The sequence below is a fragment of the Leptidea sinapis genome, chromosome 2 (genome assembly GCF_905404315.1).
Source record: "Leptidea sinapis chromosome 2, ilLepSina1.1, whole genome shotgun sequence".
Taxonomy (NCBI): Eukaryota; Metazoa; Arthropoda; class Insecta; order Lepidoptera; family Pieridae; genus Leptidea; species Leptidea sinapis.
Genome location: NC_066266.1, coordinates 28,353,335 through 28,377,183, shown reverse-complemented (window position 1 = coordinate 28,377,183; position 23,849 = coordinate 28,353,335). Strand labels below are relative to the sequence as shown.

Sequence of the window (23,849 nt, the reverse complement as noted above, 5' to 3'; positions counted from 1 at the left end):
ACCCCCATACACTTTAATTTTCTAAATTGTATTATTTAAATATGAAATCAGAAGATCAAGAGTAGTTCCTAAAATACTTTGGTGACTCAAAAACCAAAGAGGCGGAAGAGGTGCCCTTTGCTTCTTGTGTCTGCCCTGTGCTTCCCCGGGGCATAAAAAGAATAGGGTAGTCCCAGGCCCAAGGGTGTCATAAGAGGCGACTACGGGCTTTTTGAAAGTGGGAGAGTCCCGCTGCCGTCTTATGACTAAAGCACAATCGGGCCAGACTGGAGGGTTACTTACCACACTTGCACAGAATACCAGCGTGAAGTAGCGGCCTACTGCCGCTATATTTCGAGTTTTGTTGTCGAGGACCGGAGGCCATCCCTTCCCCCCAAACAAAATATGAGAGCGGTCCTATAACATATATTAACCCAGGAGGGTACCGGTTCTACTAGAGCCGGAGAATCCCTCCCCGAGCATTTGTGCTCGGGCTGCCCCTTGTATTCTGGGGAGGGCACAGTACCGCGCATTTCACAGGATGAACAGGGCAGCAACACCACGGTACCCCACTCCATGCTTAATGTGGACGTTTGTAACATCAGGGGAATTCACTCCAATTTAAACGCCGTCCACCACCACCTTGAAACGGCGCAGCCGGCCTTGTGTTTCCTTACGGAGACGTAGATATCTGGACCTAGCGATACGTCATATTTAACGTACCCCGGGTACAAAATTGAGCATGATTTTTTGCCTCATGCCGGGGTATGTGTGTACGTCAGGGAGGATATCTGCTGCCTTCGTCTCGGCAATTTTGAGGGTAGGGACCTTTCTACTCTCTGGCTCCGCGTAGATTTAAGAGGACCGCGTCCGCATCTATGCGTGTGTCTACAGGTGCCATAGTGGTAAAGCAGAAACGGATCAATTCAAGGGCTGCGTTCAAGCAGCATTTGATGACGTGCTCGCACAGATCCCCTCCGCTGAAATCGTAGTCTTGGGTGATTTCAACGCGCACAATGCCGAATGGCTTGGATCACGTACCACAGACTACGCAGGGCGATCTGTGCATAATTTTGCATTGGCGTATGGTCTGTCCCAATTAGTTGAGTCGCCAACGCGGCTCCCGGATGTGGATAGCCACATGCCGTCCTTATTAGATCTTCTGCTGACTACACATCCCGATAGTTACCAGGTCTCTGTAGACGCCCCTCTCGTAACGTCCGACCATTGCCTGGTCAGGAGTGTAGTGCCTATCCGACGCCAACGTCGCAGACCACCAGCGACCCGCCGCGTTTGGCACTACAAGTCAGCTGATTGGGATAGGATGCGTTCCTTTTTTGCATCTTACCCTTGGGGCAAGGTTTGTTTCCATTCGGATGATCCTAGTGCCTGAGCCGTTGCAGTAGCCGATGTGATACTGCAGGGCATGGATATTTTTATACCAAGCTCTGTAGTACCGATCGGTTGGTTCGATGCGTCAGTTAAAAGCAGCATCTGACTGCAAAAAACAGGCGTATCGAACTTGTATTGCGGCGCTGGGCTCAAACGATCCGAACTGCCAAGTTCTGAAGTAGAAATACTTGCCTCCAGATTTTTTAAGCGGAAAATTTCCCCGTGCGTAATCGAAGCACGTCGTCAAAATCGGCGAGCAGCTTTCCAGTTACCCGACCGGAACCCGCAAGTTCTGGTCGTTGTGGAAAGCTGCTCTTGGTAACTTCAACCAGCCGCCCATGCTGCCGTTGCACATGAGGAATGACACCCTGGTCCATACGGCAAAAGAGAAAGCCGATCTCCTTTTGCCTCCAAATCGACTCTTGACGACAACGGAAAAACACCGCCAACTCTATTTTGACAAAAGAAATAAATATAACACAGATTTCTATTTAAATATCTTATTGTATTCGATTTTGATCTTTTGATTGTTTGATAAACTTACAAAATATTTTTTTAAGTAAATGTATCGTTTCAATTAGGTATTGGTTACATTATCATATAGTTTTCTTTAACAAGTTTTGGTGATGTATAATTAAAAAGTTTCGAGAAGTATCAATCTAGAATTGTTATTTTAAATAATTCGTTTTTTTAAAAATACTTATAAATAAGACTTATTTGAATTACTTACTTTAAACAATACATTTTTCTTATAGAATTTTTGTATAAGAATCTATTATCTGCGTTTAACTAATGTTTTTTACTTATATCTTACGTACTTTTCAAATAAATTAAACAAATACTATAAAAAATATGATATGTATATTGATTTTTTTTCTTTTAAGCGGGAGGTGTAGAGTGTGTATTACCTTTATACACATATATATATACACACACTCATCTCTCCAACTTGTATATATGTCGTTGCAACGAGTAATAGTTAAAAAATAATAAAAACCCGACATCAATGTGAAGTAGGTGACAACAGAGCTCGCACGTGCGTCATTACTGGCTGGCCTACTCTGTAGAGTATACCGCCGCACGAACGTACGATTTCGATACTACACGGGGAGTGAGACAGTAGAACATGGAGTCGTGTGTTGAAAATAAGTAAGAGAGTATCTTCGACAGCTTTATTCCACCGGTACATGTACAGTACAGGAGTTGAACCTAAGAGAAGATTATAAGTCGCAAGAGATTGACAAACCTGTGGCAGCATATGAAGCCTGGCCCATTAACCACACAATTAACGCTTGGGTTCCTCACCAGAAAGCAGCAATCAGTGACGCTACCGGGGTTACTATTACTAGAGGCAAGATACAACCCTTTCATTCAGCATAATCGTCATTAAACCATAACTGTTAATGCCTTCTATCAGAATGTCCGAGATCTCAAAATGAATTTGCGAATGTGGCGGAATAATTGAGCAATGACAAACAATACGTAAAAGTGTACAGTTTGTTTCAGATTTAGGCACGTTACTACTAGTGAAGTAATAAGCTTAGCGCAACTCTGAGAAAAAAAAGGAAATAATCTCTATACACCGCTATGAAGTTGCTACGAGCTCCGTGTGTGTGTAGATCGTGTAGCGACCAGCGACAGGAACCGCTTGTATATACTTCTTTGAACGACCACCTCGGAACACCTCCAATCAATCCTTACACAGTATTTAATGAAACGAAAATAGTTTTATACATAAAATTTATTATAAAAACTGCTTACAAACACTCACCTCTTCATAATTTGAAGTCAACATTCAAAGCACGCAACATAACATTAAACAATCGACACACACCGCTGAAATACTGCTGTCATCACACTACCAGCGATATAGCTGATCTGTACAACGACATACAATACTCGTTATTACATTCAAATTACGAATCTGACTCCAAGATGTATTAAAATAACATATTGTAAACTTTGTTAATCTTTTTCAGCTCTAAAATTAAATCAACAGATTTTTTTATTTGTTTGAAGCTCCGTAAAATACATTAATTTAAAGTGCAAAAATATGTTTCACAGTTACTTGTCTTGTTCCAAAACAAAGGGAATGATTATTATAATGCAGTACATTCATAGCTAATTATGAAATAATAATTTTAATATAATGTTATAAAACTAATACCAATACATTAATAACAGATCAATTTGTTTGACAGATCAGATAAAATAGTCTCGTAGAAATATTCCAAGTTCATTGCCAGTCACAACATGCACAGAGGATAGGAGTGTTACTTTGACAAAGTTAACAATGTTTTAAATTGATATTATTAAAATTATAACGTAAATGAAAGTTTAATAATATTGTGGTTATATAAGAATCTAAATTAATATTAATTTGGAAAACATATCATCTTCAGTCAAACACATACGCGAAGCTAATTTAATAAAGCGTCTACAATCAACGCCTTTGTTAACTGACGTCTGATAGTTTGTCAGTGACGTTCTGTCAATAACGGCCGCGAGTTATAATATAAAGGAAATGTCAATATATAATATAGTCATAGTTTAGTAGATCGGTATCGCTGGTGGCCATCAGTCGCTGAGGTCGTCCGAGTCGTCGCCGGGGGCGGCTCCCCCCCGGATGGTCTTCCGCTGCAGGGGGTGGGGGCGGGCGGAGTGGGGCGCGGGAGGCTCGCGCAGGTCCCCGCTGTACTCGATCACTTCCGACCTGCCGACATCCAAACATTGAACATACCGGAGCGTCAATTAATGTGCTATATTGTACCAGTTAATACGACTCTACTCTGTTACTTACCTGGCCAGCCGCCACTCCAGCATGTCGGTGGAGAAGTCGTCTCGGTTGCCGAGATCGGTGAAGCCCACCACGTAGTCCCTGCTCTTGTTGTCCTTGAACAGCGCCAAGGTGGGCAGCACGCGGATCTTCAGACGACCTGTCGTGGACCAGACGCTGATTTAGAACAAACTCGACACAGTGTCACATCGCCCTGATAGCAGGCAAACATTAATTAATTCCATAGTTGGTAGATTCAATGGCATCGGCTATGTGGAAGAAAACCAATGAGAACATCACACGGTATTGGAGACGCAGTGATAACAAGCTGTTTGATAAAGTCTTAACGATAACTGTAATTTAGGGAAAACACTCACAGAACGGTTGTTTCTGGGAGGTGCTGGAGTGGCTGCCTGTGAAGTTCGATACAAGATCGATAGTTGCGGCGAACTTTGAAGCGGCTCACGTCAGAATGTAATGTCAAAATGTATAGATGAAGCGGGATGCGAACCCACGCCTCCAGCGCTCTTAGCCCACCGGCTGGAACTGCTAACTAATCTCCCGCTATTTGTGTCGTCTTAAAAGTTTGTTCAACCCTTCAGTGGCGGTCGACATGATAATGATTGATGCCACGTCGCAATAGCCAGGTGCAGGTTTTTATGATTTCAACAATATGGATATCGAATCAGAGGTTCTAGAAGGTGCAGAAAACGAATTTGGGATCATTTTTGAAAGCAAATATGGCCGCTGCGCATATTTATTATTTCATGGATATCGAATCCGAGGATCTCGACGGTGTAGAGAACGAATTTGGGATCATTTTTGAAAGCAAATATGGCCGCTGCGCATATTTATTATTTCATGGATATCGAATCCGAGGATCTCGACGGTGTAGAGAACGAATTTGGGATCATTTTTGAAAGCAAATATGGCCGCTGCGCATATTTATTATTTCATGGATATCGAATCCGAGGATCTCGACGGTGTAGAGAACGAATTTGGGATCACTTTTTTGGTCATTTCGGTTTAAAAAAAATCCTGCACGATACAAGGCTAGTAGGGAAGCCCGACAGTAAAAAATAGTCTTCCTCAATCGGTGTGTCCCTTCAACAAAAACCTTCTCTTCTTCTTGAATTTTGTTCAACATTTTCGTGACGCTCTATTGCGTTTCATAAGTAAAAAAATTACCCTCATTGCGCGCAGAGAAGTTTTAATTATAAAATATATGATGTACGTTATTACCATGCAAGCTTCCACTGAAAATTGGTTTGAATAGGAATAGAATAGGTAAGTAGTTTTTTTAATACGTTATAAATCTTTACAATGAGCTACAAGAACTTTTATATTATGCTACTTGCTGCTACGGAACCCTTCATGGGCGAGTCCGACTTGCACTTGGCTGCTTTTTATGTGCAGGAGAAGCCACCTGATGCTAAGTGATCACCTCCACCCTCTTGCAACACCTGAGGAATAACAGGACCAATGCCGGCTTTTTAGAAAGATGTACGTGATTTTTTTGAATGTACCCATGTTGTATCGTTTTGGAAACACTGAATAAGGAAGATCATTCCACAGCTTTGTAAAATGTGGAAGAAAGTTCCTTGAAAACCGCACTGTGGACGCCACACTTGGCTTTAATAGCAGATACGACCGGTCACAATGATAATATCGTGGAGGTCTTCGATACTAAGCATTACTGACCGGTGAGGAAGGGCGCCCGCTCGGCGTTCAACTTCACGAAGCGCGTCTCCACGTGCTTCCTGGCCAGCAGCTTGAGGTGCATGTCCACGATGCGGCAGCGCGGCGTGTCGTCCCGGTAGAAGTGGCACACCACGTTCTCACTCTTGTTGCACACGCCGAAGAACTCCTTCTCTCCGTCGACCTCCGAGTACTCACCGTGGCCCTGGTGTTCGTTGTGTTATAAATACAATAGGTAGGTACATAAGTTACTATGTAACTTGTTAACATCTCTTTTCCATCCAGGGAGCTTACAACACTATATAATAACATCCCAGAGTGTCATCAAAATATTTGATACATAATAATATTAAATTGTTATATTTTACAATGTTTACTTTGTATAATATAGGTTTGACCCAAATGTACTTTATTATCAATATTAACATCAACTTGTTCCTACATTGGCGAGCCACTCCTGCTTCTTCTTGGCTCTCTGTTTCATCTCGTTGATTCTCTGCTGCCTGATGGCCTCCAAATCACCACTGTCCAGAGCATCTATCCTGAAAGTTGAAACCAACATTTGTTATGTATTCAAAGGTTCTGTGAATTAAACAATTAGTTATGTCAAAGTATCGTGCAGATAGTTCCTGTGGAAATAGAGAGATACCTACAGACACCAGACACATTAGTATCTCATCTGCTAATCTAATGACAATTAACTCTCGCACCCGTTAATAACCAATAACTCGGAACCTCAGGTAGCAGCTGCTGCCACAGCACGGAGTGAACCTTTATGTGGTTGTTTTTCATTCCACTTGTGAAACATTATTATTAGAGATGAAACGGATATCCGGTAACTATCCGGTATCCGGCGGCCTTAATACTATCCGGCCGAATACCGGATAACTTCCTACTCTTCGGCCGGATTGGCATCAGGCCGAATTAAAAAAAATCTATATAAAAACTATATTTTTAAGTAATTATTTGCTTTATTTAGTTAGTTTTAGTATCACTTAAGAAATATAGTTAGTTTTAGTTGTAAAGTTTTAATCACACCATAGTAAATGAATGTAATAGAAAAAAATTAATTAATTAGTACTCATACTGCACTAAAGGCAAATTATGGTGGATAAATACTAATTTCTCTGTATTGAGGTTTTTTTTTATGGAATAGGAGGACAAACGAGCGTACGGGTCACCTGTTGTTAAGTGATCACCGCCGCCCACAATCTCTTGGAATCACAGGAGCGTTGCCGGCCTTTAAGGAAGGTGTACGCGCTTTTTTTTTTTTATGGGTACCCATGTTGTATCGTCCCTGAAACACCGCACAAGGAAGCTCATTCCACAGCTTTGTAGTACGTGGAAGAAAGCTCCTAGAAAACCGCACTGTGGAGGACCGCCACACATCCAGATGGTGAGGATGATATCCTAACTTGTGGCGTGTCGTGCGAAGGTGGAATTCGGCGGCAGGAATCAGGTTAAACAGCTCTTCGGAACACTCCCCGTGATAAATGCGGTAGAAGACACACAATGAAGCGACGTCTCTACGCAACGCCAAGTGATCCAGCCGTTCACAGAGCACTGGGTCCCCAACAATTCAAGCTGCTCTGCGTTGCACGCGGTCAAATGGATCGAGCTGATACTGGGGTGCGCCAGACCAGAGATGACAGCAATACTCTATGTGTGGCCGGACCTGTGCTTTGTAGAGCGCTAGTATGTGGGCCGGCTTGAAGTATTGCCGTGCTCTATTAATGACGCCCAGTTTCTTTGAAGCCAATTTGGCTTTGCCTTCCAGATGACCACGAAATTGGCAATCGCTCGAGATTTCGAGACCCAGTATTCCGATACTAGGCGCGGCTTTAAGAGAAGTGTTCTCGCGGTGATACGACAAATGGGGTTTTTTTTGTGGTAAACGCGCAAACTTGAGTCTTCTGGGGGTTAAATTGGACAAGGTTCAATTTTCCCCATTCCGCGACCTTCTCAAGAGAGGACTCGATAGAAGACACAAGTTTCTCCCGGCATTGGTCGACGATTTCCCGAGAGAGACCTGCATGGCCAGTGTATACGGCATCACCAGTGCTATCGTCTGCATAGCAATGAATGTTGGAGGTGTCCAACATATCATTGATATGCAGAAGAAACCGCGTGGGAGACAGCACACAGCCTTGGGGCACTCCAGCATTCACGGGCTTCGGGTTCGAGCAATATCCGTCGACAACGACCTGTATGCTGCGCCCAGTGAGGCAGCTGGAGGTCCACTTGCACAAGCTCTCGGGAAGCCCAAATGATAGAAGTTTGGAGAGGAGCGCCTTGTGCCATACACGATCAAAGGCCTTCGCTATATCCAGGCTAACTGCCAGGCCTTCCCCCTTGCTTTCAATAGCCGCTGCCCATCTATGTGTTAGGTATACCAGAAGATCACCTGCCGACCGACCATGGCGAAACCCGTATTGTTGGTCGTTGATCAACTGGTGACCCTCTAGATATACCAAGAGCTGACGGCTAATTATGATCTCCATGATTTTGGAGAGCAGGGAGGTAATAGCAATAGGCCTGTAGTTTGCCGGATCCGAACTGTCTCCTTTTTTGGATCGGATGGACAAGGGCTGACTTCCATGAGTCAGGGACTACGCCTTTAGAATAAGAGTGCCGGAATAAACGCGTTAGCACCGGCGTCAACTCAGGGGCGGACGTTCTAAGCACGATTGGAGAAATGCCATCCGGCCCGCTCGACTTCCTGACGTCCAACGAAAACAGAGCTCGCCTAACAGTTTTCTGTCTGAACTGTACTTCAGCATTTCCTCTTAAGAACTGTGCAGTTCGGATCCTTTGTGCCCAGCGCCGCAACCCAAGTTCGATACGCCTGTTTTTTGCAGTCAGATGCTGCTTTAACAGACGCAAGTAGCAAGCGGTTTAGCTTCTCTTCATAAATAAGGCCAGCTTCAGAAAAGTCTTTCGCTGTACACACTGCTGCAAGGTGCTGAAAGATAGATTTTGGCAAACTTTGTTAAATTTGGGTATTGTTTGGCATTAGGAGCCCACCAAGAATAAGGGTCGCGATTGCGATCAATTCGCATTAACTTGAGATAAAAATCCAGCTCACAGGTTATCGCGTTTCTTCCTTCACGTTGAACCTGGTCAATATTGTTTTCATTTGCTTCCTCATCAAAGCAATCCCAAAACGTGTCATGAGCTTTGCGAGATACAGCTGACTGTGTCTCCTCTCCTCTACTCTTTTTAGCTGGTGTTGAAGATTAACTGCTACTTGAGGACTTTTTAATGAGACATTTTCAAATATTCCAATAAGATCTCCTGGCGTGCTCTTGCAGCATCAATCACCCCCAAGTAGTTTGTTTTGAATCTTGGGTATAGGTTAGTTGCAATCAAGTAGTTTGTGTCTTGACTGATGGAGTTAAAACGAGTTTCTAATTCAGCTTTTTCTGACTGACTTCTTTGCTCAGTTTCAGTTTTATCTAGGTATTTTTTTAAAGCAGTTACATGTGGTATAACTTCTGCCACGCAGGATAGTCCTGAACTTGTTATTCTAGTAATTTCTTCGAAGGGCTTTAATAAATTGATACACTACTCCATTAAACTCCACTGTTGGGCTGTCAAATTTATGAGTGTAGCGTGATCAGCAACATACAATGATATGGCCTGCTTTTGTTCTAACAAACGTTCAATCATATAATAAGTGGAATTCCACCTAGGGCTAATATCTTGCACTAACTGATGCTTGGGTAAACTTAGCTCTTTTTGAATCGCCAGCAGTTTTTCTTGAGCTAAACCTGAGTGATTGAAGTGCGTTACAAGTCGCCTTCCAGCAGTAATCATTGCTGTCACTTCAGTCTGGACTTTGAGCGACTCATTTATAGCTCTTTGAAGTGTATGTATAAAACATCTAGCAGAATCTTACTCAGACAAACGAACACCCTTCACCATATTAGCACCACTATCATGAATGAATAAATGTATTTTAGTGTGCTCAATATCCCAGCGGTTTGCGACAATGTTAATTTCCATTGCTATATTTTCTCCTGTGTGTGAACCTAGTCTGTGTTTGTGTGTGCAATACACCAAACGGCTAAGTTCCGCCGGATATTCGGCCACAAGGTTGGCCGAATATCCGGTATCCGGCCAAACTGCTATCCGTTTCATCTCTAATTATTATGATGTCTATATATATACTAATCATTTCCAGGACAACACAACACCGGTACTTTCAAATGTTATTTATTGAGGTCAAAAATTAACACTTATGAATGTCAAAGCAAGTAAGCTTTGATGAGATGAAGTACCAAAAATGTTATTGAATTTTAAATACAATCTATACAAAGTGATGCAAACAAAAATACATAGACATCAAGAACTACTTGAGCAAAAAACAAATAAAGATTATAAATTAATTATAAGAAAAACCACAAAAGTTAATAAGTACAATAGATCAATCTACACATACTTTCAAATGAATACATTTATTGCAATTTACTTAATATTAGCAAATAAGAAAAGGAAGGAAAATAGTTTTATTTTTATGGAATAGGAGGACAAACGAGTGTATGGGTCACCTGGTGTTAAGTGATCACCGCCACCCACATTCTCTTGCAATACCAGAAGAATCACAAGAGTGTTGCCGGCCTTTAAGGAAGGTGTATGGTGTGTAACTAATTTAACAACCAGCTTTGGATCAAAAAAACAACATATTATTATTGCACTACTTAACTTTAGTATTGGTAAATAAATAGTTACTTTATATCATATATATTAAAACAATATTGTTCCGAAGATCTTCATATTATATTAATTGTCCACATTTCTAATTGTCTGCTAGCTGTTACACTAGTTGGTGGAGCGGAAAGATATTTTAAAATAATTCTCTCAGTATAGGATATGGACTGCTGTTCCAATAACAATATAATAGATACACAATACATTGCAATAGTGGCTGTACTAGGTAAGCCTGACAAACATAGCACAAACTCTTCCCACTGGACATATCAATGTGTGGCCTCAATATGTTTTGTTTTACAATTATTATGGTCAGCAATGCCACATACTACTACTTAATATAGCAACACTAGAATAATCATATGAATGCTGCTGGTGTTTAAAGGTGCTGCCTTCCCTTTGTAGGCACCCATGTTTTATTATGTCCCTTAAAAACAGCATTGTGAAGGAAGTCCAGACATCCACCTCAAGGGTATCTACTATAATGTTACCAACCTCTCAATCTCCTGGTCCAGTTGTTTCTCCACAGTCTGGGCAACATGCTGAAGAACCTGCTCCATTGTATCACTGATATCTGTTGAACATTCACTCAAACTAGTACTTACTACAATAACTACCAAATAGGTTCCAATGACTCAACAATCTTAAATTATATACTAAATGTTTTCTTTGTTACAATTTCACACATTAACTACTCAAGCAATTGTAAATTGTAATAGAATTTTATGCACACCTTGTTAGGTGTGTATAAAATACAGAACAGATGTATCTACATTTATTAGTTTTATCTAATATAACAAATGAAAGGCTTTAGCAAAATTGCTTACCATTATTTGATTATTTATTACTGAATTAAACTATTAGTTTACTATTTACTACCTAAGAAGAATCTTCACCACCACGACTACAAAATTTAACACTATTTGATTAATATTAAGTGACTTTATTGAATAGTGTTTGATATGCATTATTGCTTTTGATTTTATTTAGCCAATGAACCAAAATTTACCAAGTACTTGATGACCTCATTCAAGCTCAAAACACATGTTCCATAAATGATAATTTTAACAAATACTAACTGGGTATGCTTACCGCTACCTTGGGCAATACCTTGTTAATGTTAAATATTATGTGAATCAAAGAAAATAGTAAAAGAATGTATGTTCTATGGTATTAAAAATGATCACACAACTGAACAGTGAACGCTGCTGAAATAAAACGCAACCCAGGTGGCACGGTTACAAAAATGTTTACAAAATGATGGTGTTACTTGTCATTTATTATTTCCGAATTGTCACTGTCAAATATGTACAAAAAAGTTTTTGAAGTAAAACTTCTGTTCTGCGCGACTTGGGGGCAACCCAGATTTTTTTTCTGGCGGAAGTAACGCTCAGTACAAAAGTCAATTGAAAGAATTTGTAAGCCGTTTTAATTTAATGGTTTTAAAAATATTTCAAATTGCTCAGTATTTTTTTTTAAATCTCCATGTGTTTTTATCGTTTATTTATTACTAATATTGCAATAAGTAATATTATGTAAGTTTTCAGAAATTTTCTTACATTCGTTAATTTGTTCTTGGTTTTTGTTTTTCGTTTTCATTATTAGAATAGGCAAAGGGTTCAAGCTCATACACCCATATTTGTTAATATTCAATAAGAACGTCATATTTATATGTGCTAATAATAATATAACCTTCTATTTATCTTATCGATTATTTCACTAATGAGTTAAAATAATAAAATGTGCGAATGGACAATGAACTGAATTATAAATAGAATATATAAAGAAAATAATAATCAGTCACATAAAATGGCGGAAGAGAAAATCAGGAACCTGATGTCCTGAACTGTAAAAAATATCTGTGTTTATATTCCAATGAATAATAATATCAAAATATAACATTGTATCATTCTTTGTAAAATATATAAAATCTCAGTATTGATAAAATAATATTAATTGTATTATATATTAATAAAGGCATTTTTTTATTTTAGGTAGAGAAAATGCCTACTATGCTCAAAAGGTGAAGTTATATCGTCAGCTTTTCCGAGAAAATAAATAGCAAAATTACTAACAAGGCTCCTAGCTCTTCAGTAATACGTGTGTGCTTAGTTGGTAACACGGTTTTATTTAATGTAAATTTAATGTAATATATTAATGCATCCGTTAATTATTCATAAAGTTAATTATTATTAAGTTTTACTTCAATCGTGCGTAAATATTACGCATACACTTTTTTTTTACTTTCCACTCCTAGAGTCAGGGAAAGGTTTGCTGGAATTTTTTTATGATAGAGGAGGACAAGCAAGCCTACGGGTCACCTGGTGTTAAGTAATCACCGCCGCCCACATTCTCTTTCAAAACCAGAGGAATCACAGGAGCGTTGCCGGTCTTTGGAAGGTGTACGCGCTTTTTTTGAAGGTACCCATGTCGTATCGTCCAGGAAACACTACGCAAGGAAGCTTTGTAGTAGGTACGTGCAAGGAAGTTCCTTGAAAACCGCACTGTGGACGACCGCCACACATCCAGATGATGGGGATGATATGCTGATTGGTGAAATGTTATTTCAGCAGCAGGAATCAGGTGAAACAGCTCTTCGGAACACTATACGTGATAAATACGGTAGAAGACACACAATGAAGCGACATCTCTACGTAACGCCAAGTGGTCCAGCCGTTCACAGAGCCGGTACACTTGATAATAAATAAATATTTTAACAGTTGCCTCTTAATATGTTCTTGGTAGTGTTTCGTTTGTACACAGGCACATAACTGAATTTGCTAGAAGCTCATAACCATAATGTTAACACAAGGAACAAACATAAACTTATTATGCCTGCTACTCTGCTAAGTCGAGTCAGTGAGTATTTTGTAGGGCGATGTATATGAATCAAATCAAATCATTTATGTAGCAAACGAAATGTTACTATAACAGAAATGAGTTTCTTAATGATACCACAGATTGAGAACAGAGTGACCGCTGTCAGGCTATTTATTTTATTTTATATGCATTGAATTTTTTTGTAAAAATAAGGAACCAACTGTGTTTCTTGCGCCCATTCTTCTCATGTGTGAGGCACTCATTTCCAAGTAGATAGTAGTTTTCGACTTCCAATATTATATGGGAGGAGTGGGAGGCTCCTTTTTATGCCGTGAAGCAGTAATGTATAAGCATTATTGTGTTTCGGTCTGAAATGCGCCGTGGCTAGTGAAATTACTGGGAAAATGAGTAATAATCTTATGTCTCAATGTGACGAGCTTAATTACTGTAGTGCTGCTCAGAAATTTGGGTTTTTCAAGAATCCTGAGCGGCTTGTAATTACCATCAGCTACACGTCCTGCTCGTCTCGTCCCTTATTGTCATTAAAAATGTGACGTCATATTCTACTTTGAGTAAATATATTTGAACTGTAATGGATTTGAATAGCGAAATGATTTCTTGAGCAAGGGAAATGTAAACTGAGCTCCTCTGGTAATTATTTTAATATATACATGTTCCTGTCAGACCGGCCATCGAACGACATAGCGACATTTTCAGTTAGTTTCTAGACAGGTGAGTCTAGTTTATGTCTAACCTTAGATATCTTACCACAATCTAGTTACTAGGAACATTACAGGGTGAACCTAATGCGGTAGTGTAGTTGTCCATAGAAATAAATTACATTATGTCAAATTATGGTTAAAGAACTTTATTCTCATTAAGAACATATAATTCACTTACATGAGAAAAACAATATAAACAGTAGGTATCCTATGATCTTATCCGTAGTAATGCGATTTTATACAAAAAAAAAGTGGGTAGAAATGAAATAACCGCGTAAACATTATGATTAAGGGTGCTGTATCTGCTAAGTCTACCTGCCTTGTGTATCTGGGCGGAGCGAGATGTTGTCCCCGCACCTACCGGGCCCCCGCTATTATACGCTGGCCGCGTGGAGGCGCGGCCGCGCTGCAATCTGCTACTGGGCCAAGGCTACGTCGTGCGTGCGGGCTGCTGTTGTCGAACTATCGATACTTTGGTTATCGATATATGATTTATTATAAGCCGGAAATCATCTTTAATATCTATAGGGCTATCCGTATAACATTGAATATTTAGGTTCAATTATACTATAGTATTGTTGTGTATCGAAAATATCGATAGTTTATCGATATTATGTGGCTTCAATTATCAATTATAATATCCTATTGATAAAGGACTATTGAACTGAAACACTTTTGCGTGTCATGACTGTCATTTTTATAAGGTAAGTCCTTTTTATTTCTACAGTACAACTCGGGCGAATTAACATGACACCTGGCTCAAAAGTCGTTTGGGCAATGTACAGTGTGCAAAAAAGTTTTTGTTTCCATTTTACTTTCTCGTAGTTACGAAAACGAATAATATTTATATTTTTTAACGTCTAATGTATGTATATTATTAAATAACATAGGTGCACCGCACCGGCTTTAGGTAGTAACTTGTAGTTGCTATTCGATTTAAAGTTTGAGCATCGTAGGTTGTTTACTAATGAATAATATCTCTTTGATCGGCAGAGCTATTAGTACACGCCGAACCCATTGTGTGCAACTTTGTTGCAAATTGCCTACAACTTTAACTTTTATATGTAATTGTAATAAGGTTTTATTCGGCTTAGTAGTACTATTGTCTTATATCATTCTTCATTATTCTAAATTTTGTTGCGTTTATTGTGAATGACTGGTGTTGGTTTTACGTAGATTGTGGAGTGAGATGTTTATTAATACAGTTCGTTATTATTAAAGGTTTTCAACGTGATTTCTAATTTAGTGATTTATTATCAAAATTGCCGAGAACTTCGAACTAAAACCACAGTATTCCGGCGAAATATTACAATTAATAACTACGACATTATTTTACTGACAGAGACTTGGTTATTGAGTAGTATATTTGACAGTGAATTGTTTGATGATCGTTACATAGTCTATAGGAATGTTCGCAACTATGCGCTCACGGGTCAAAAAAAAAAGGTGGAGGTGTAGCTATAGCGGTTTTAAAACATTTATAAATTTTTTGCAATTTGAGTGGAACTCCAGCGCAGAGGATATATGGGTCACTGTTAAAATGCGCAATAAACGACGGGTAACCATTTCTTTAAATATTTGTGTTTTATATTTGTGTACTCAAAAGAGAGGAAATTCTTTTGCTCAGCAATTGAATAATTTTTGTGCTAATCTAAAAAATATTGTTAGTAACAACTCCCTTGACAGATTTCTTATAGTGGGGGATTTCAACATGAGTGACATACAGTGGGTACAGTGTGGCACGGAGTCAATGGGTTTCAAGCCATTAGGTATCGCTGATTCTAATACAATGAGGCTGGAGTTCATAGAATTAATGAATGAATGTAATCTGTACCAATTTAACGCCCATAAAAACAGCATAGAATGAATTTTGAACCTAGTGTTTTGCAATGACTTTGTCTCTGTGCTTGTTTGCCCTGACCCACGTGTACCTGAAGACTTGCTTCATCCTAGTTTAATTATTGAGCTTCTCTTTGTTGAATTTGACGCGCTAGATGTACCTAAACGAACAATTTACACATACTATCGTGGTGAGTATGATAAAATTAGTAGTCATTTATCAGATATGGATTGTGAAATTCTTCTTAACGTGGGTACAGTGGAGGATGCGGTTAATTATTTTTACTCAACCTTGTACAATTTACGCGATAAATTTATTCCTACACGGAAAATAAAAGATTCTAGATATCTCCCATGGTACAGTTCCTCTTTTATTAAAATCGTTAAAGAAAAATACAAATATTTAAGAAAAACTGAAACCTACGTTTATAATACGTGTAATGTTTCGGACTCAAATACGTTTAAAATTCTTCGTAACAGGGTACGTGTTGTAGAGTATAATTGCTATAATAACTATATTGCCAAAATAGAAGGTCTAATTACTAAAAATCCTAAAATGTTCTGGACTTATATGAAAGGTAAAAGAAGTAATGCCTCATATCCGGCTACTATGACTAACTCTGATCAATTTAGTGACACGGGTCAAGGTAGTTCCCAACTCTTCTCCACCTATTTCTCTACCACTTTTTTACCCTCAAATTCCCAGCCATCGTCAGTTAAATCCTCAATCGATTTCACGCCATGCAGCATATCCTTGATTGAAATATCAACAGCACAGGTGTACAAGGAGTTGAAGCGATTAAACCTTCAGAAATCAGCGGGTCCTGATACGATTCCTGCTCTTCTTTTAACCAGTTGCGCTAGAGAACTTTCAATCCCTGTCAGCATACTATTCCAACGTTCATTAAAAGAAGGTTTAGTGCCTGACATGTGGAAAACAAAAAAGGTTCAAAAAACGTGATTGAAAACTATAGACCCATCTCTAAGCTATGCTTAGCGAAAGTTTTTGAACGGATCATTTTCGATCAATTATATAATGAAATTAAGCACGTATTTATTCCACAGCAGCATGGTTTTCTCAGAGGTAGGTCTACAGTCTCCAATCTAGTTGTTTTTTGTGACTTTGTTACTGAAGCTATGGATAACGGTAATCAGGTTGACACGGTATACACTGACTTCAGTAAAGCCTTCGATCGCATTGATCACAATTTGCTTTTATCTAAACTATCTGCGTTAGGTACTCATGGGGATCTTTACCATTGGTTCACGTCATATGTCCACAATAGATCCCAGTCAGTAGTTTCAAATGGGTATTCATCGACCTGGGTTAAAATTCCATCTGGAGTACCTCAGGGGTCTTTATTGGGGCCTCTTTTATTTGTAATATTTATAAACGATATCAATATTTGTTTTCTTCATTCTAAATTTCTACTTTTTATTGACGATATGAAGGTCTTTAAATCTATTGGTTCTACTGGCGATGCTTTTCATCTGCATCTGCAGATCTTTTGAGACTTGACCAGTATTGTGCTCTCAATAGATTGGACCTTAATGTTGCGAAATGCTTTTTATTAACTTTTACTCGCAAACAGGTACCAATTCAGTTTGACTATGAGATTTAAAGCCAAAATGTATCTCGTGTTAATACGATCAGAGATTTAGGTGTTACCTTTGACACCAAGTTAACATTTAATGATATTACTGAGAAAGCATTCAAAGCATTAAGATTTGTTGCCCGGTCATCTCAAGACTTCAAACAGATGAAAAGGTTGAAAGTTCTTTACTGTGCTTATGTGCGAACCCTCTTAGAATACACGTCTGAAATATGGAACCCTTGATATGTCACATATATTAAGAATATAGAAAAGATTCAGAAGAAATTCACTCGTTTTCTCTGATATAAATTTAGAGTACCTAGAGTTGAATACCCTCAGCGCTGTCAGACATTTCATCTGTTATTCTATTATTATTTCATTTCCAGCTTAGGAGAGATTCGACTGATATTAGGTTTCTTGTAAAAATAGCCCAAAGTGTAGTGGATTGTCCAGAACTCCTCAGCATGATTGCGTTTCGAACTCCAAATCGAACATTAAGAAAGCATGATTTACTTTACGTACCTACCAGTCATTCTCAATATAGAATAAACAGTTACATACCACGCGTCACCAAACTGTTCAATATGTATAATTCCGATTTGATCGTTTTAGTGGTAGTATAAAAAGCATTAAAAGTGCGTTCGCAAATGATTTTACGAATTCAAAAAATGTATCATAAGTGTATCTTTATATCTATGTATGTATGTTTCTATTCTAAATCTATATTTATAGTTAGATTTAGCAAAATTCTTTCTATATGTGGAAGCTTGTAGTTAATTGGCTTTTACTATTATGTTAACTATTGTTTATATTGTAAATGTTGCTCTAAGCTCCCCAAATAAAATAAATGACATTTTACTAATTACTTTTCTTTTGTTGGCTCACACATTGCATAGAATATTATCTAAGCAAGTTGCAGTAAGTAGTAGCTGTGATTCTTGTGGGTGCTGAGAACAGATTTTTCAGGTTGAAGCATTTAAAAAGACGTAGCATCGTCCGGCTTTCCGGTTCGTTTTAGATTTTATTCACATTAAAGTCGCTGCACTGTTAACCGCATATGTCAGTCCAACTGCTTAAATAATTCTAAGGAGACTGAAACACATGAAAATGCAAGATCAGGGCTATACGGCCAATTCATAAACATCTGCAAGCCAAACTTAATTAATTGTTGCTGAGTGGCTAAAGATGTATGCGCTCTAGCCTTATCGTAATGAAAGACCACGCCATTTCTTTTAATAAATTCCGCCCGATTTCTCTCAACTTCTTGCTTTAATCTTATCATTTGTTGGCAGTAGTGATCCAAATCGATGGAATGTCCTTGCAATCGTACCATACACACCGCATCACCTTATTACGAACCTGGGTTTTGCCAGTTTATGAATTCTGGCCGAACTTTGACCACGATCTGTTTAAGACATTCTTGTCGTAAGTACATGATGCACTTGTACATAGTTATCAATCTCTTCAGAAACGGTTCGGCTTCATTACGTCTCAGTAAAGAATCGCGAATTAGTAGATAGACGCTTCATGCTTACAGGTCGTGCGTGCGTCTCTCTTTGTGTAGGGACCAAACTTTTTTTTCAAATGGGTCAACTAAGTTTAAATTTATTTAAGGAAAAACAGCTGAAACTTAAACATGTCTGGCGCCCGATTTAATGTCAGACGATCATAAAGCATAAGTAATTATTGTCACTCGGAAAAAAATCTTGATCAAAATGTGTCCCATCTTTCTTAACACAAGACAACGTGTATACAAAATTCCATGATGATCGGTTGGTAGTTAAGGTGTGAAAGCTAACAAACAATCCAACAAAGCCACGTTCTGTTGTCTCTGGTTAACGCGAGTGTTACACATAAAAATAAAGGCCGGCAACGCTCTTGTGATTCCTCTGGTGTTACAAGAGAATGTGGGCGGCGGTGATCACTTAACACCACTTTTTATGGAACGAGCGTACGGGTCACCCGTACGCTCGTTCCATAAAAAAAAAAACTTTTTAAGGGAATAAAATACATGTAATTGTAACTGTGTTCTTACATTAGATTTTTGCGTAAAGTTACATTTCTTTTAGATAACCCGACGATTCGAGAGTACTCCCGTGTTGAGGGGGGCTGAATAATCTCTAAACTAAAACCCAAAACTACACATACCAAAAAAGAAAAGGCCACTGTCAGTAAATTTTTGCCAAAAACCACCTGTCTACAACAAATACACCTCTCACCTCTGAGGCAATGGATGGCGCTAAATTTCATAAGACAACTATGCCAAATCTTTGACTCATTTCATCCGTAGTGCATCTGAAAAAGGTCTCGACGAAACGTCGGGTTAACAAAAATAATAATATAAATGTAGCTTTTACGCAAAAATGTAATGTAAAATATCCAATTTAGTACATGCGTTTTAAAAAGTGTTTTACTTAAAAGTCACATTCGCATTTTTATTGTTATTAAATATTCCAAATAAATAGGTATAACTTCTTACGTGAACCTTTTATATTAAAACAACAGAAACAATTACTGCTTTAATATATCACCTTCTAAAAGTTTAACATTACATTACAAACCGACTTTACAACTCGTTATCTCACATGTATTTTTTTTTAATTATACACAGGTACATGACACGACACACAGGGCACACGGCGGATCAGTCTTGCGGGCGGCGGGCGTCATCAGCCGGTGGGCACGGCCTTGTAGAGGCGCAGGCGCGAGTCAGAGAGCGCGGCCAGCAGCGTGTCGGCGTGCAGGCGCGGCGCGCACACGTCCAGCGCGGGCTCCGACGCGGGCAGCGCCAGCGTGCGGACGCCGTCCAACCCGTGCAGCAGCAGCGAGCCGTCGCTCTCCGAGTGCGCTGCCACCCAGGCCGCGTCGGGCACGCGCACATACGCCGGCCGCGACATGAGCGCCGCGCGCGACGATCCGGCGAAGCTCTGTTCGACGTCCACGGCGCCCGCGCGCACCCGGCACAGCGTCAGCTTGGAGCGCTCCAGGCCGCTGGGCCGCGATGCGACCAACGCGCGCCGGCTATCCTCGTCGTAGCACAGCGACATGAAGGGCGGCTCGAGCGGCAGCGCGCGCGGCTCCCACTCATCGGCGCCAGCGGCCCACAACCAGCACGAGTTCAGCTGGCACGCCAGCAGGCCGTGCTCCGTGGAGCACAGCGACACCACGGGCGACAGGTCGCCGGGGGCCACCAGCCGCCGCAGGTAGGCGCCCGGGTTGCGCACGTCGTACTGATGCACGGCGCCGCCCACGCCACCCACGTAGAACTCGTGGCTGCGCATGTGGTCCCACGAGCACGACCACAGCGGCATGCCGCACGCCACGCTGGCGCCGGGGATGCCGCGCTCCAACACGCGCGCGGAGCCGTCCAGTCCCACACTGAGCAATAGATCCCGCGGCTGCGAGTACGTGATGTCCCGGATCGGTTTGGGGTGCAGGTGCACGAATTGCCCTGGCTTGTAATCCACGCAGCTCACTTTTCGAATGCCGTAGCCCGGGAACAGGCTATTGGTGCTCTTCTGCGACACGTAAAGGTCGTAGGTTCGGCAGTTATACGTCAGCACCCGGCAGCCGCCGTCCTTGGATATCTCTAGATTCTTCTCGAGAGCGAATCGCCACGATCGGCGCGGTGCTTGCTCCTTAACCCCGTGACCCTTCATCAGCGTACTTCGCAGTACTTCCAACTGCTGCATGCACGCCTGGTGCGCTATCTTACTTTTCTCCAGTTCCAGGTCGACTCTGCTCTTCGCCGCCTGCAGCGTGTTCAGCTGTTTCTGCAACGCGGTGATCTGCGATATGTCGGCGGCCACCAGGCGCTTGGCGTAAATGAATCGAATGTCTTTTAGCGAAGCTTTCGACTTACAAGTAGGACAGCTCCGTTCCTTGACGGCCTGCGCGCGCAGCCAGCGCTCCACACACTGCGCACCGAACAAATGTCCACACTTTAATGACACGAGTCTGTGCTCACCAGAGTTGCCCCATGAGTCGAGGCAGATAGGGCAAGTCTCTCCGTCGGCATCATCACTTCTTTTGGGTGAGCTCAGTCTTCTAACTTTGACGGGGGGTTCGCCGAGGCTTTCGTCATCTCTAGTTGCGGCATCGTGAGACGTGGCTCTACTCGACTCGTCACTGATTGCCAGATTGGAATTACTGTCTTCGGACTGGGCCGGGGTGTCAGTGTAACCTAGCACACCGGCGTAAGGCGTCCAGGGTCCATGGTACACCCGCTCCGGAGGCTGGAGTGAATCCGACTCTGATGAATCGAATTCCAGAATAATGACTGGATTTAATGGACTGCGCTGCAGTTCATGGTTCCCGGACGTCGGGCTATAATCCGGACTGTCAGCCATATTAAACCTGAAAAGGTCAGGAATGCAATATGAACATATGTATGAATGAAAGAGAATAGGGCAACAATTCCCAATACAAAAGGGCGTCAGACAAGGAGACCCTTATCACCTAAACTGTTTTCAGCAGTGTTAGAAAAAAATATTTCGGTGCCTCGATTGGAACCAAAAGGGTGTTAACAATGCTTACATCATTTGAGATTTGCTGATGGCCTTATCATAATAGCTGAAACACCAGGAGACTTGCAGCAGATGCGTCAAGAGATAGTTAGTGATAGCGCCAAAGTCGGATGGAATATGAACACGGAAAAAACGAAAGTAATGAGCAATAAAACACACGTAAATATAGACGACAACAAAAAGACAATTGAGTATGTGGAAAAATATACATATCTTGGCCAAATAATATCCCCAAAAACAATTAATGAACAAAGAAATAGATAAAAGAATAGCCAAAACTTGGAGAAGATATTGGTTACTTAAACAAATTATGAAAAACAAAATATTAACCAATCCCTCAAAGCCTAGTCTTTAAGATCTTTATTCAACCTTGTATGGCATATGGCTGCCAAACATGGAGCCTATCTAAGAATAATCTACATAAATTAAAAGTTATCAACAAGGTATAGACTGTATGCATGCTACATATTGAATTACGAGGTAAGATAAATCTAAAATAAGGAAGAAATCTACACTAGGAAGTATTGAAATTTTAAAATGGCGCTAGGCAGGTCACAGAAAAGAAAAATGGACAAAAGATGTTATTGAACGGTATCCTAGATACGGGAAAAGTAATGAAGGAAGACAAATAATCAGATGAGAGGATTATTTAAAAAAAGGTCACAATAAAAACCTGAAGAACTGCTATGTGTAGACAGACATGGAAAGGTTCTGGAGGAGGCCTATGTCGAAAGAAAAGCGGACAATGAAGAAACTAGCGAGTAAAACCATTGCCGTGTTAATGTACTGTATTGATTGCAAACAAAGGCTTTCATTCATTTCACTCATTCAATATGTTTCACAAACAAGCAAGCAAGATATTGTAATTGCGGACGAAGACAAAAGCGACAAATCATATCTGTGCTTATTTTTAAAGATCTAGAGGGCCTGACTTGTACCATTTAGATAATAATATTTAGCACATATTACAACAACTATTTTGTTTCGGATTCAATAATTAATAATACATTATATTTAACAGCCTGTATTTATGATGACATTCCGATCTGAAATATCTTCCCTAAAAAAAAATATTTGAAGAAGCACACAAAGTTCACCAAAACCTCTAAGAAAGTGACATGAAAAGTTGTTCAGAAACGAAACAAATTGGGTTTAAAATGTTGCATGAAAGTCTTATAAAGTTCGGCCGTAGTGGTGTTTTTTGTATATTATACACACATCAAAAAAGTCTAAGCCACATGTACTAATTTAAATTTTAGGATGGTTTTCACATTATAACGTATTTTATTTTTAAGGTTCCTATGATGTAAAAATAACAGCTGCTGTCTTAATAAGTTCTTTTAATAACAGAAATTAACAATATTAGAATATACTGCAGAAACTAAGACCGTACATAAGCAACTAAAGATTTTTTAACAAAATGAAATTTCTAAACAAAATGAATTTATTGTGAAAGAATAGGATAATTTAATACAAAGTATGGCCTCCTCTGCTATTCAGAACTTGTCGGCAACGATTATTCATTGAATTAATGATACTGTTTATGTCATCTTGTGGTTTTCGCTCGAATATAATTGTAGCAAATCCTTCAGCTATTGGGTTGTTGTCACTCTGTCCAAGTCCTTCAAAACACGTCTCTGGAGCATGTCCCATGCGTGCTCGATGGGATTGAGGTCTGGCGATTGTGCAGGCCAGCGCAATAAACGGACGTTCTGTGTTGCCAAGTATTGACTTGTTCGCCGAGCTGTATGTGAACGCGCATTGTCATGCATTAACGTAAAATCGGAGCCAA

General features: G+C 40.1%; 2 protein-coding genes across 2 annotated transcripts; both read right to left on the bottom strand.

The window, feature by feature from the left end:
• Positions 1–3,096: 3,096 nt before the first annotated feature.
• LOC126977928 (thioredoxin domain-containing protein 9) lies at positions 3,097–11,121 on the bottom strand. Its single transcript, XM_050826623.1, has 4 exons — positions 11,051–11,121; positions 6,288–6,387; positions 5,849–6,050; positions 3,097–4,307 (listed from the first exon to the last, which is right to left on the bottom strand). The coding sequence occupies exons 1-4, from the start codon at positions 11,113–11,115 to the stop codon at positions 4,168–4,170; spliced, it is 507 nt and encodes a 168-aa protein (XP_050682580.1). The 5' UTR covers positions 11,116–11,121; the 3' UTR covers positions 3,097–4,167.
• An 8,916-nt stretch (positions 11,122–20,037) lies between these two features.
• On the bottom strand, positions 20,038–22,260 carry LOC126978173 (E3 ubiquitin-protein ligase RFWD3-like). The gene has a single exon (XM_050826943.1). It carries the CDS (start codon positions 21,878–21,880, stop codon positions 20,201–20,203), a length of 1,680 nt encoding a protein of 559 aa, XP_050682900.1. The 5' UTR covers positions 21,881–22,260; the 3' UTR covers positions 20,038–20,200.
• Positions 22,261–23,849: the final 1,589 nt, after the last annotated feature.